General features: G+C 28.5%; 3 protein-coding genes and 1 pseudogene across 3 annotated transcripts; 1 reads left to right on the top strand and 3 right to left on the bottom strand.

Moving 5' to 3' along the window:
- Window positions 1-14,589, top strand: part of LOC119672722 — a 510,988-nt pseudogene that overhangs the window by 287,601 nt on the left and 208,798 nt on the right.
- Window positions 787-1,566, bottom strand: LOC119667721 (fork head domain transcription factor slp1-like). The gene has a single exon (XM_038077029.1). It carries the CDS (start codon window positions 1,564-1,566, stop codon window positions 787-789), a length of 780 nt encoding a protein of 259 aa, XP_037932957.1.
- LOC119667720 (fork head domain transcription factor slp1-like) lies at window positions 3,916-4,689 on the bottom strand. The gene has a single exon (XM_038077028.1). The coding sequence runs from the start codon at window positions 4,687-4,689 to the stop codon at window positions 3,916-3,918; it is 774 nt and encodes a 257-aa protein (XP_037932956.1).
- On the bottom strand, window positions 5,744-7,773 carry LOC119667719 (forkhead box protein D3-B-like). Its single transcript, XM_038077026.1, has 2 exons — window positions 6,999-7,773; window positions 5,744-5,817 (listed from the first exon to the last, which is right to left on the bottom strand). Exons 1-2 carry the CDS (start codon window positions 7,771-7,773, stop codon window positions 5,744-5,746), a joined length of 849 nt encoding a protein of 282 aa, XP_037932954.1.

Here is a 14,589-nt window from a genome sequence, read left to right as displayed (position 1 = left end):
TATATGCCGCTAATGAAATATCTGGTTGTATCTCGTTATCATTTTCATTAGGAAACTTTTTTTGTACAATAGATCTTCTATCTTTCGTTATTATATAAGGCTGGAAACTTACTCAAAAATATTATATAAATAATAAATAATTTATGAGTGTGTGTGATGTATCTACTGCTGGACTGAAAATAAATTAATGAAAAATAAATATATCTACCATATTTTCTCCAGTTTCTAATGTGAAAGCACATAAATGAAGTTTTAATTCTTATAATATCTGTTTATTTAAGTTGGAAAATTCAATTCATGAATAAATCATCTACAAAACTTATAAATTCAATTTAATTTTAATACCAAAAAAATTCACAATGGAGAAATATATATAAAATATATAATCAGCATTGTTGAATTTTCGATTCATATCATAGCTCAATACCCCAATTACATCGGTCCATTCAACTTTATCCAGAACTTCTCAGTTTGACAATCTAATAAATATGTTTTCTTAGTTTATGTACGAGTATTAGGATAATTCAATAATATTACATTACTACTTAATTTTCAAATGTTTGAAATATCTTCCCAATTACCTTATGCAAATAAAATATTAATCATTTTTTAAATAAAAAACAGAAGAAATTTGCTTAAGCATTCACATCTATTAATATATTATGAAATTTATATACATTGAACAATTACAATTACCAAAATATCTTATATCATATTATTACTATGTACAAATTAACAGTTTCTTTATGAAATAAATAAATTAAAAAATTATTTCCTTGAATTATATTACATTGGAAGTCCCCCATACATAGTACATTGTTGGAGATTGCACCCGCACTCAGTAGAAAGTGTTTGTTGAACTTGAAATTGATATTGTACTGCAATTTGGTCTTCAGTTCGGAGCTGGGGGTGAAAGTTGTTTAAAGCTTGTTGTTTTTGTAGTACAGCTTCTTGTACAAAACGAACTTCTTCTGGAGTCGGAAAATACACAGCATTTGGAGAGTAATGAGAGTTAAACGGTATTGTGTTGCTTTGGTGATAAGGATGTCCGTACGAGTAACCACCACCGCAATGTAAAGTTGCTCTTGAATCATTTAACGTTGAATTATTATTCCGACGTAAGCGGCCAGTGGTTTCCCCAATAGTTACGTCTTCCGCTGATGGATCTATTGCCCAATAGTGACCGCGTCCTGGATCATCTAACGCTCGAGGTATTCGCACAAAATATTTATTCAAGCTTAGATTGTGCCGAATGCAATTCTGCCACTTGTTTCTGTTATTTTGATAGTACGGAAAGTTATTAGCTATCCACTCACATATCCCGCCCAATGTTAAACGTTTATCAGGACTGCTACGTATGGCCATAACAATCAGTGAACTGTATGTATACGCTGGTTTCTCAATAGTGAATGTAGATTCATCCGATAATGTTTCATCTGAAGAAGTAATATCACATGAACTTATGGCCCATTCTTCCGTCGTAGTTTTACTTTCTATCTCCAAAGAGGACTTTGTGTCCGATAATATAGAACGAATTGAAAACTTAGATTCGAATACTTCAGCCATTATTTAATTTCTATTCAAATTATTGTTAATGAAAATGTAAATAGCGGTATCAGATTTGGAGCTCTTTAATTATCTCACGTTGAGTTGTGATTGATAAGGTCTGAGGTGTTGTGTCCCTCTTTTATACTTTTAAAAAGTCATGCGAGAGGAATATATAAATATTTTCTATTAAGGTTGTAAGTACGAAATACCAAATACTCTATATCAATGCTATATATATTACAAGAACAAGAACTAGTTAACACTATTTAATACATGGGCGTAACTACGTTTAAGTCCATAAGTACTTCCTACATACCGGCTGTATGTGCTACCTACTACACATCGAAAAGAAGAGAGTTAGAAGTTAAGAAAAAAATAATACAGATATCAATAATTATCCATTCATTAATGGAATGTTGTCTACTAAGCCAGATCCATTGCTTTTGATGGTTTATTGCCGACTTAAGCTTCGTGTTCTTGAAATTTTCTTTTCATTTAATCATACCTGCACATATGATGCGTTTGCTAAAATTTATCATTTTATTTTTGAGTTGCGCGTTAAGCCGTTCATTAGAATTTGCTCTTGTTTGAGTTGCGCGTTAAGCCGTTCATTAGAATTTGCTCTTGTTTCTTTTCTTCACTAATCCCCCTAATTTAACTTGAAGAGTTAAGAATACAATCAGTCTTATAGCAGTGGATTCAGCAAATGTCACGAAAATCTGAATGAAACTTTAAAAATCTATTATTTCTGTTATTTGTTATTGTAGTGGTGCAAATTAAATTCCTAAGTATCGGTGTTATAGTTAAAGATTATTTACAAATATTTCAATATTTCAAGGATAAAATGTTCTAAATCCGTTTTTTACAAAAACAAAATTTTACAAATATTGATATACTATCTAAACACAGAGATATAAAGATTTTAAATTAAAAAGATTACTAGAACAGATTAAACTTAAATCGCCTAAAACAAACTAGTCTCAAGACTTATTTTGTATTTTACTAAAATTTACTTAAAAATTATTACTTCAACCTAAGATATATATAATATTTTTGCACAATTCTTTCTATATATTGTACCTTCTCATGTTTTTAGAGACCAGGTCCAACGAATCCACAACGACATTTCTTAAGATTCACACTTGTTGTTTGGTACTTCCCACCTACTAAAAATATTTCGAATCATATAATATATTGTAATAAGCACTTTTATGATATCGAAATATGTATATTAATGGACGACAATACCAAGTCAAAACTGAAACACGGACTTTGCTTCGTTTCAACATATAAAGTCTCTGACACAAAAAATTTTCTATAACATATATTGTAGTGCAGTATAATACAGAATAGTGTAGTATACCAAATTATTATTTTGTTATTTAATTGATCTATTTACTAACTATCTATTCATAATATTAATCCATTTATTTGAATTGGAAATTTTGTAATTTGTAACAAGAATTCCACGTAAAAAAAACATAAAATTGATATTTTTAAAATATTTATTATTTACTTAATAAATATTTTCAAATTAATTGTATTATTTATTTTTTAGGTCTGAAGTAAAAATTTATTCGATATGGTATATGCCGCTAATGAAATATCTGGTTGTATCTCGTTATCATTTTCATTAGGAAACTTTTTTTGTACAATAGATCTTCGATCTTTCGTTATTATATAAAGCTAGAAACTTACTCAAAAATATTATATAAATAATAAATAATTTATGAGTGTGTGTGATGCATCTACTGCTGGACTGAAAATAAATTAATGAAAAATAAATATATCTACCATATTTTCTCCAGTTTCTAATGTGAAAGCACATAAATGAAGTTTTAATTCTTATAATATCTGTTTATTTAAGTTGGAAAATTCAATTAATGAATAAATCATCTACAAAACTTATAAATTCAATTTAATTTTAATACCAAAAAAATTCACAATGGAGAAATATAAATAAAATATATAATCCGCATTGTTGAATTTTCGATTCATATCATAGCTCAATACCCCAATTACAACGGTCCATTCAACTTTGTCCAGAACTTCTCAGTTTGACAATCTAATAAATATGTTTTCTTAGTTTATGAACGAGTATTAGGATAATTCAATAATATTACATTACTACTTAATTTTCAAATTTTTGAAATATCTTCCCAATTACCTTAAGCAAATAAAATATTAATCATTTTTTAAATAAAAAACAGAAGAAATTTGCTTAAGCATTCACATCTATTAATATATTATGAAATTTATATACATTGGACAATTAAAATTACCAAAATTTCTTATATCATATTAATACTATGTACAAATTAACAGTTTCTTTATGAAATAAATAAATTAAAAAATTATTTCCTTGAATTATATTACATTGGAAGTCTCCCATTGTTGGAGATTGCACCCACACTCAGCAGAAAGTGTTTGTTGAACTTGAAATTGATGTTGTACTGCAATTCGGTCTTCAGTTGGGAGCTGGGGGTGAAAGTTGTTTAAAGCTTGTTGTTTTTGTAGTACAGCTTCTTGTACAAAACGAACTTCTTCTGGAGCCGGAAAATACACAGCGTTTGGAGAGTAATCAGAGTTAAACGGTATTGTGTTGCTTTGGTGATAAGGATGTCCGTACGAGTAACCACCACCGCAATGTAAAGTTGCTCTTGAATTATTTAACGTTGAATTATTATTCCGACGTAAGCGGCCAGTGGTTTCCCCAATAGTTACGTCTTCCGCTGATGGATCTATTGCCCAATAGTGACCGCGTCCTGGATCATCTAACGCTCGAGGTATTCGCACAAAATATTTATTCAAGCTTAGATTGTGCCGAATGCAATTCTGCCACTTGTTTCTGTTATTTTGATAGTACGGAAAGTTATTAGCTATCCACTCACATATCCCGCCCAATGTTAAACGTTTATCAGGACTGCTACGTATGGCCATAACAATTAGTGAACTATATGTATACGCTGGTTTCTCATTAGTGAATGTAGATTCATCTGATAATGTTTCATCTGAAGAAGTAATATCACATGAACTTATGGCCCATTCTTCCGTCGAAGTATTACTCTCTATCTCCAAAGAGGACTTTGTGTCCGATAATATAGAACAAATTGAAAAGTTAGATTCGAATACTTCAGCCATTATTTAATTTCTATTCAAATTATTGTTAATGAAAATGTAAATAGTCGTATCAGATTTGGAGCTCTTTACTTATCTCACGTTGAGTTGTGATTGATAAGGTCTGAGGTGTTGTGTCCCTCTTTTATACTTTTAAAAAGTCATGCGAGAGGAATATATAAATATTTTCTATTAAGGTTGTAAATACGAAATACCAAATACTCTATATCAATGCTATATATATTACAAGAACAAGAACTAGTTAACACTATTTAATACATGGGCGTAACTACGTTTAAGTCCATAAGTACTTCCTACATACCGGCTGTATGTGCTACCTACTACACATCGAAAAGAAGAGAGTTAGAAGTTAAGAAAAAAATAATACAGATATCAATAATTATCCATTCATTAATGGAATGTTGTCTACTAAGCCAGATCCATTGCTTTTGATGGTTTATTGCCGGCTTAAGCTTCGTGTTCTTGAAATTTTCTTTTCATTTAATCATACCTGCACATGTGATGCGTTTGCTAAAATTTATCATTTTATTTTTGAGTTGCGCGTTAAGCCGTTCATTAGAATTTGCTCTTGTTTCTTTTCTTCACTAATCCCCCTAATTTAACTTGAAGAGTTAAGAATACAATCAGTCTTATAGCAGTGGATTCAGCAAATGTCACGAAAATCTGAATGAAACTTTAAAAATCTATTATTTCTGTTATTTGTTATTGTAGTGGTGCAAATTATATTCCTAAGTATCGGTGTTATAGTTAAAGATTATTTACAAATATTTCAATATTTCAAGGATAAAATGTTCTAAATCCGTTTTTTACAAAAACAAAATTTTACAAATATTGATATACTATCTAAACACAGAGATATAAAAATTTTTAAATTTTATTGATTTATCATCAATTAAAAAGATTACTAGAACAGATTAAACTTAAATCGCCTAAAACAAACTAGTCTCAAGACTTATTTTGTATTTTACTAAAATTTACTTAAAAATTATTACTTCAACCTAAGATATATATAATATTTTTGCACAATTCTTTCTATATATTGTACCTTCTCATGTTTTTAGAGACCAGGTCCAACGAATCCACAACGACATTTCTTAAGATTCACACTTGTTGTTTGGTACTTCCCACCTACTAAAAATATTTCGAATCATATAGTATATTGTAATAAGCACTTTTATGATACCGAAATATGTATATCAATGGACGACAATACTAAGTCAAAACTGAAACACGGACTTTGCTTCGTTTCAACACACAAAGTCTCTGACACAAAAAATTTTCTATAACATATATTGTAGTACAGTATAATACAGAATAGTGTAGTATTATAAATTATTATTTTATTATTTAATTGATCTATTTACTGACTATCTATTCATAATATTAATCCATTTATTTGTATTGGAAATTTTGTAATTTGTAACAAGAATTCCACGTAAAAAAAAACATAAAATTGATATTTTTAAAATATTTATTATTTACTTAATAAATATTTTCAAATTAATTTTATTATTTATTTTTTAGGTCTGAAGTAAAAATTTATTCGATATGGTATATGCCGCTAATGAAATATCTGATTGTATCTCGTTATCATTTTCATTAGGAAACTTTTTTTGTACAATAGATCTTCGATCTTTCGTTATTATATAAAGCTGGAAACTTACTCAAAAATATTATATAAATAATAAATAATTTATGAGTGTGTGTGATGTATCTACTGCTGGACTGAAAATAAATTAATGAAAAATAAATATATCTACCATATTTTCTCCAGTTTCTAATGTGAAAGCACATAAATTTAAGTTGGAAAATTCAATTCATGAATAAATCATCTACAAAACTTATAAATTCAATTTAATTTTAATACCAAAAAAATTCACAATGGAGAAATATATATAAAATATATAATCAGCATTGTTGAATTTTCGATTCATATCATAGCTCAATACCCCAATTACATCGGTCCATTCAACTTTATCCAGAACTTCTCAGTTTGACAATCTAATAAATATGTTTTCTTAGTTTATGTACGAGTATTAGGATAATTCAATAATATTACATTACTACTTAATTTTCAAATGTTTGAAATATCTTCCCAATTACCTTATGCAAATAAAATATTAATCATTTTTTAAATAAAAAACAGAAGAAATTTGCTTAAGCATTCACATCTATTAATATATTATGAAATTTATATACATTGAACAATTACAATTACCAAAATATCTTATATCATATTATTACTATGTACAAATTAACAGTTTCTTTATGAAATAAATAAATTAAAAAATTATTTCCTTGAATTATATTACATTGGAAGTCCCCCAACATAGTACATTGTTGGAGATTGCACCCGCACTCAGCAGAAAGTGTTTGTTGAACTTGAAATTGATATTGTACTGCAATTTGGTCTTCAGTTGGGAGCTGGGGGTGAAAGTTGTTTAAAGCTTGTTGTTTTTGTAGTACAGCTTCTTGTACAAAACGAACTTCTTCTGGAGTCGGAAAATACACAGCGTTTGGAGAGTAATGAGAGTTATACGGTATTGTGTTGCTTTGGTGATAAGGATGTCCGTACGAGTAACCACCACCGCAATGTAAAGTTGCTCTTGAATCATTTAACGTTGAATTATTATTCCGACGTAAGCGGCCAGTGGTTTCCCCAATAGTTACGTCTTCCGCTGATGGATCTATTGCCCAATAGTGACCACGTCCTGGATCATCTAACGCCCGAGGTATTCGCACAAAATATTTATTCAAGCTTAGATTGTGCCGAATGCAATTCTGCCACTTGTTTCTGTTATTTTGATAGTACGGAAAGTTATTAGCTATCCACTCACATATCCCGCCCAATGTTAAACGTTTATCAGGACTGCTACGTATGGCCATAACAATCAGTGAACTGTATGTATACGCTGGTTTCTCATTAGTGAATGTAGATTCATCCGATAATGTTTCATCTGAAGAAGTAATATCACATGAACTTATGGCCCATTCTTCCGTCGAAGTTTTACTTTCTATCTCCAAAGAGGACTTTGTGTCCGATAATATAGAACGAATTGAAAACTTAGATTCGAATACTTCAGCCATTATTTAATTTCTATTCAAATTATTGTTAATGAAAATGTAAATAGTCGTATCAGATTTGGAGCTCTTTACTTATCTCACGTTGAGTTGTGATTGATAAGGTCTGAGGTGTTGTGTCCCTCTTTTATACTTTTAAAAAGTCATGCGAGAGGAATATATAAATATTTTCTATTAAGGTTGTAAGTACGAAATACCAAATACTCTATATCAATGCTATATATATTACAAGAACAAGAACTAGTTAATACTATTTAATACATGGGCGTAACTACGTTTAAGTCCATAAGTACTTCCCACATACCGGCTGTATGTGCTACCTACTACACATCGAAAAGAAGAGAGTTAGAAGTTAAGAAAAAAATAATACAGATATCAATAATCATCCATTCATTAATGGAATGTTGTCTACTAAGCCAGATCCATTGTTTTTGATGGTTTATTGCCGGCTTAAGCTTCGTGTTCTTGAAAATTTCTTTTCATTTAATCATACCTGCACATATGATGCGTTTGCTAAAATTTATCATTTTATTTTTGAGTTGCGCGTTAAGCCGTTCATTAGAATTTGCTCTTGTTTCTTTTCTTCACTAACCCCCTAATTCAACTTAAAGAGTTATGAATACAATTACTCAGCAAATGTCACGAAAATCTGAATGAAACTTTAAAAATTTATTATATTATTTCTGTTATTTGTTATTGTAGTGGTGCAAATTATATTCCTAAGTATCGGTGTTATAGTTAAAGATTATTTACAAATATTTCAATATTTCAAGGATAAAATGTTCTAAATCCGTTTTTTACAAAAACAAAATTTTACAAATATTGATATACTATCTAAACACAGAGATATAAAGATTTTTAAATTTTATTGATTTATCATCAATTAAAAAGATTACTAGAACAGATTAAACTTAAATCACTTAAAATATATTATTTATTTTTTGGAAGAATTGGAATAGCAACGAATAGACAAGTACAAAAGTTTGATTAATTTAGTGGAATTCGTCGGACAATACAATGCTATTTTGAGTATTGTCAAGTCGTCATCATCAGTGGTCTTGAGAAATATTCGAATTTCTTTTTTTTTTGTTTATAGTTCGTTAATAATTTGTATTGACTGGAAGTGGCAGGCTTAGAGTTCGTGCCTGAAGAATTAGAACCTATGACTAGTCGTGTTTTTCCACCAGTAAGTAAGGTTGTACAAACGTTTATTGCTCATGTTCCAGGATTTCTGCCAGTTTTTTACTTTCTTTGCTATTCGAAAAGTGTCTAAATTTTAAATAAAGCTTCTAGTGTTGCTTTTCAGCAACACTTCTACTTTATTCAAAAGTTAAATTATATATCGTGTACATAAGAATTATTATATTAACTTAAGATATTTCTGCACGATTTTTTTATTTTCTACCTTGTCATATTTTCAGAAACCGACTTACTGACATATGAAAAGCAATATAAACAAAGGATCCATTCAAAACACTCTTACAATGACTATTCAAACAACAGGCAACCTCTACCAGTTTTTACTATAATTGTGATACGTCCTTAACTCAATTTAGTTATTCTTTTTTCTAACAACTATTCAATACCGGGAATACCGAGATTCGTCGCTTCGTGGTCTACCACCACGTCGGCTGCGCGTTAAGATCACGTCGGGGTCACCAATATATAGCGGTTTTCCATAACTTATGTTTAAATTCTTGAGTAGAATAAAAGTCACAAATGCTATATTCACGATACAGAATTTACTTTATTGTATTCCAACACTTTATAAAACTGAAAACTAGAAATTTGTTTCTTACTTTTTTACGAAAATGGAAAAAGTGAATTTCGCCATTTCTGTAGGTTTGAATACAGAAAGTAGACGGAGGGTCTAAATCTGGAGAATATGCTGGATGGGTAGCAGTTTGTATCCCAATTCGTGGATTTTGGCCACAATGCTTAATCAGCATACGAAATTTACTTTTTTCCATTTTCGTAAAAATTCACGAGGTTGTCTGCTTTAAACGGCTATTAAACACCAACTGAACGACGTAACTTGCTCAAAATTAAATAGTTGCCCACTGGTAGATTACAGCTGACGGCAGCACTGTTGCATTTGGAGTAACTGCGCGGGAAATTCAAAAAGTCACTGACTTATCAAACCGCTCTCGCATAATTACACATAACCTTCTAATGAATTTATTATTTATTAAGATCTCATTGAAAATCTGCTTCACATATAATGAAAGCAATTCAAAATTTATATATAGAAATCATTTATTTTAAGTTAAACTAATTGAGTAAAAACTCTAACATGTAATATTAAAATTTCTTCAAAATAAAATTAAAATATATCATTACGCTCAATTACATATATATATTTATATAATACTAATATAATACTAAATAAATTTACTTATTTACAATACTCAATTAAATCTATGTATTGTTACAAAAAAAAAACAAATCCAAGCAGATATCGCATCCTTATCAAATGCATTAATTAGATTAACTACTTCTTGATATGAACTTTGATAACATTTAGAGCCTGTTCACACCAATCACTTTCCACTTTATAAATAACTTAAAAAGTAGCTTTTGTTAACAGCGATTAAACACACTGTAACGTTCATTTTCAATAAGCATTCATAAATCACCGAAATAAATGTAATATACAATACAGGTTTCCATTAACAGTTTGAATTACATTTGTTAGAATATAGATTTCTATGACATAGTATGTATAACTAGTGCTTCCAATATTCCACTAGGATATTTTGTAACGCGATATTATTAATCATCATCTAATGATGATTGTGGAAGATTGCGAATACGTTCAGCGAATGCAACTTAATTCCAGTAATGAAGGATAGAGAGAAGAGCGGATAGGCTTAGTATATGTTGTTAATCATCCAACGGTGAAAGCAAGTAAGTGCAACTGATCAATGTAAATAACAACCATTCCCATTTATTATGAAATGTATGTTATTTAGAAAAATAACTATAAATAAGAAATTATCATAATTGCTATTATTAGAATTATATACATATATATATGTGTATACAAAATCACACATTAAAAAGTATTTATTATTTCTAATTGTTCTAAATATACATACATACATGTGTAATATAAATATACTATTTATATAAATATAATAATTTAATATATAGTTATATATGTATATAGGAAAAATAATTAAATAATTTAATTTAAAAAAAATATAATTACAAAATAAATATTATTTTTTATAAATAATATTTATTAATTATAAAAAAAAATTTTTTTAAAAAAATATTAAAATTTAAATTTGTATTAATTTTCTATTCTAATTTATATTATGTATGTAAATTGTCCTCACTGAAATATTTTCAAATAAAGCAATATAAAAACAAAGACTAAAGAAGATAATGGAAAATGTCAATAAAGAGTAAAGTAAACTGATAAAACAAAATTTTATTAATATTTATTAAACAATTCAACTTAATACTATATTCATAAAAAAAAAGCATCATAAAATATAGGCGTGAAATAATAAACTGAAATGCATGTGAATTCTAGGCTTATTCAATTTATTATTAAACAGAAATACTATTCTTAAATCTATCTACATACATATGTATGTTATTTTAAACTGATATATTAATTATTATTACGCATAATTCAATTTAACAAGGAAAACTGGCATATGGTATATGTACGTACATACGTATGTATGTACATAGAAGTTTTGAAGAAACCATTAATATAACAGCTTCTTCGACCGACTTGAAAATGTAAATATTTTTTACAGATAGTAAAAGTTTATAAAAACAATTAATTATTTTAAACTCAGAAACTAATTCAATTAATACAAATGAATGCATTAACGTATACAAATTAAACGTAAACAAACGTTTAACTGAATTTATAAACAAAAACAACAATTCAGTCAACTTCTTCCATTTATTCCTTTTTTGTTTTTCGTTCTTGCAAAAACAACAATATGCAAAAATAACGGCTAAAGTAAATAAAAAGATTCTATAATAAAACTGGGTTTGCATTTCCTTTGGACACTATTTATTCCGCACTGTTGCATTTTTACTCCGCCGCTAATATTGTTTAATTAATTATGTTAGTAAGTATAAAAGTATATGTCACATTTTTATAATACATGGAATAAATAACTCAAAAATTAATATGTATTTGAGGGAAAGTAATATGGCATTTACACTGGTCTCAAATGGCTCATTTTGGTCAAAAATCGGAAATGAGAAGCGAATGGGTCATACTTGCATACAAAATTGCAAGCGCGAATGTGCCATTGCATCACATTCTGTATGAATGCGTCCCAACGACGTTCGGATGTGTTCCAAATATTTTCCAAATGCAAAGGAATACATTGAACATACCCTTAATATAAATGCTTCATATCGTTTTGACAGTTTGAGAAAGCTATTTTTGACATGTTTAGGTAAACAAATATTTGGTGGTTGCATTTCCTTGAAAAGGATGCACCTCTTTTTGGAACTGCTACTTCCCAAAATGTACTTAATCGAAGCTAAAAATAAGTTTTCAGTATATATTGTAAAGTTTAAAAGTATATTTTACCTTAATCCAACATTTTGTTGTCTCAAACCAAAAATCAAATAAACAGGCACATTGGCAAATCAGCTTTTTGAAATGAGAACACATAAATAACAACGAATGTAAACACTTTCAAATGACTAATTTAAAATGAGTCATTTACGGCCAGTGTAAATGCCATATTAACATGCAAAATAACAGCAAATGCCCAAATTTTAAGTATAAAAGCTTTAAAATAAAAGTGGTCTCTAATATTAGGCCTTTTCGGCGGCTCGCAAGTACGGCAAAAAACAGCAAGTTGCTGGCCTATACTGGCCGCAATGTACGCAAAACAACAACACTATTTTCTCTACCTCGGCCATCATAGTTATGCTGACCAACCACATCGGCCAGTAAAAAAAAAAATGTTACCAACGCAATAAGCGAACTATTGTGAACCTTCATTGAAGATTCCAACGAATAGTGCAATCAAATGTCAAAAATTGAGGAAATAAAAATTCAAATAGAATTCAAAAATTTTAAAATTCTTGAAAAGTAACGAAGAAATAATAAGAATTGAGAAATCGTAAGTATTAAGCACATTGAATTTTTTATTATGTTAGTTGTTACCAAGTAATTGTTACCTTTTAATTCCGTGTTCATTTTAATTTTATAATATTTTTATAAAAATATATTTGATTTACATGCACATATACAAGATTTGCTGTTTGTCAAAACAAAACATTTGACAGATTGCAACAGTGATGCCAATGACTCGAGTGGCCAACATAGGCCAACATGCATTTTTTGCCGTACTTTTTTTTTAATTAAAATGCAACCCTGTAGCATTTGTTTTTCTCTATTTCTTTTTTCTAAAAGCCGTTATCGATGTGAATGAATAAATGGATGAAGGAACTAAGGAATTCAAATTTTAGTTGTGGATTAGAAATTAACGAATTATGTGTTGTTTTGCAAGAAAATAGTGCTCTTAATACATTTATAAAAATAAACATTAAATTACAACTAAATTTATTAGTGAGTTACAGTTTACAGAAATGTTTCCTCGCTTATTGTTTTCTGATGTAATACTAAGTGAAATAGTTGGAAAAAAACATGTACTAAGATGATTTAAAAATCGTTTGTATATTAAATTTATGTATTTTTAATAATATATTTTTTATGAAAGTGAATTGTTATTTTTCTTCAATGAATTTCATTGTCGTTTGGATTAATTCTACAATTAGCCATAATGTATTAATGGTAAGTTTAACATATAAATTTAAATTTACTTTATATACAAATAATATACTTTTATTTAAGTAAATATAAGAAAGAAGTTATTGTGAATTTTCATATCACTTATTACTTTAAGATGAATAATTTCACTCTAGCAATTTAGCTAAAATAAACGCTTTCCAGTAATATAGTAAGCTAAACTATGTAAGTGAGCTTCTGCTTTCCTCTTTAATGATCATTTTCAAAATAACTGTTAAATATGGAAGACAATTTATTAACTAAGAGATATAAATTCTATGTAAAGAATGATTACAATTGCTTTACTATTACTGAATACATAGCTTTTATAAATTTCCGATTTATTTTAATAAAGGCCTGTGTGGCTGTGACACTCGACACAATATGGCCCTTACTAGTCGTAAAATAAAATGCCTACATCTTTACCACGTACATGTTTATTTTCTGCAGCTTTCATTAAGCTTCGGATGTAGCTGAATTTATTTACAATTTGAGGTGTATATATTTTCCAACTATGTCAATATTAACAAAATTCTTAGCCATATCAAATTTTCAAAATTTATGGTACTTGATTTAGCAGAATTATAAAGGCACCCACCCATTTCCACTCAATAATCCACTACCACCACTAGGCAAAACACTGTTAATATTTATTGATAACTTTATTTTTTTATAAGAAAAAATTTGCTATATCCGATTCATTCAGTTTATAGTCCATTTATCGTATACTCCAACAAGCGTTCTATTAAAAGAAATTGCACATTTAAATACTTTATATCTAAATCAAATTTAATAAGATTCATAAATTTTTGCACTAGCTTTATATCTTGTCGTTTAGTAAAATTTTTTACTGGACTTAATTATATCAAGATCTGTCTCACCAATAGATTATTGTGGTATTCATAAGCAATCAGTCTTTTGTTGTTATAGCAGTAGTAGCTCATGGAGATCTGTATGACAAATTAGGATGAAATTACAAATATAAATACATGAGTTGGGATATGTTTAGTTAAGGAAAGTGTGAAAGTGTAGGAGATTGTTTA

The sequence above is a fragment of the Teleopsis dalmanni genome, chromosome 1 (genome assembly GCF_002237135.1).
Source record: "Teleopsis dalmanni isolate 2A chromosome 1, ASM223713v2, whole genome shotgun sequence".
NCBI classification, from domain to species: domain Eukaryota; kingdom Metazoa; phylum Arthropoda; class Insecta; order Diptera; family Diopsidae; genus Teleopsis; species Teleopsis dalmanni.
The sequence above is the reverse complement of the archived record's forward strand: the minus strand, read 5'-3'. Positions and strand labels throughout refer to the sequence as shown.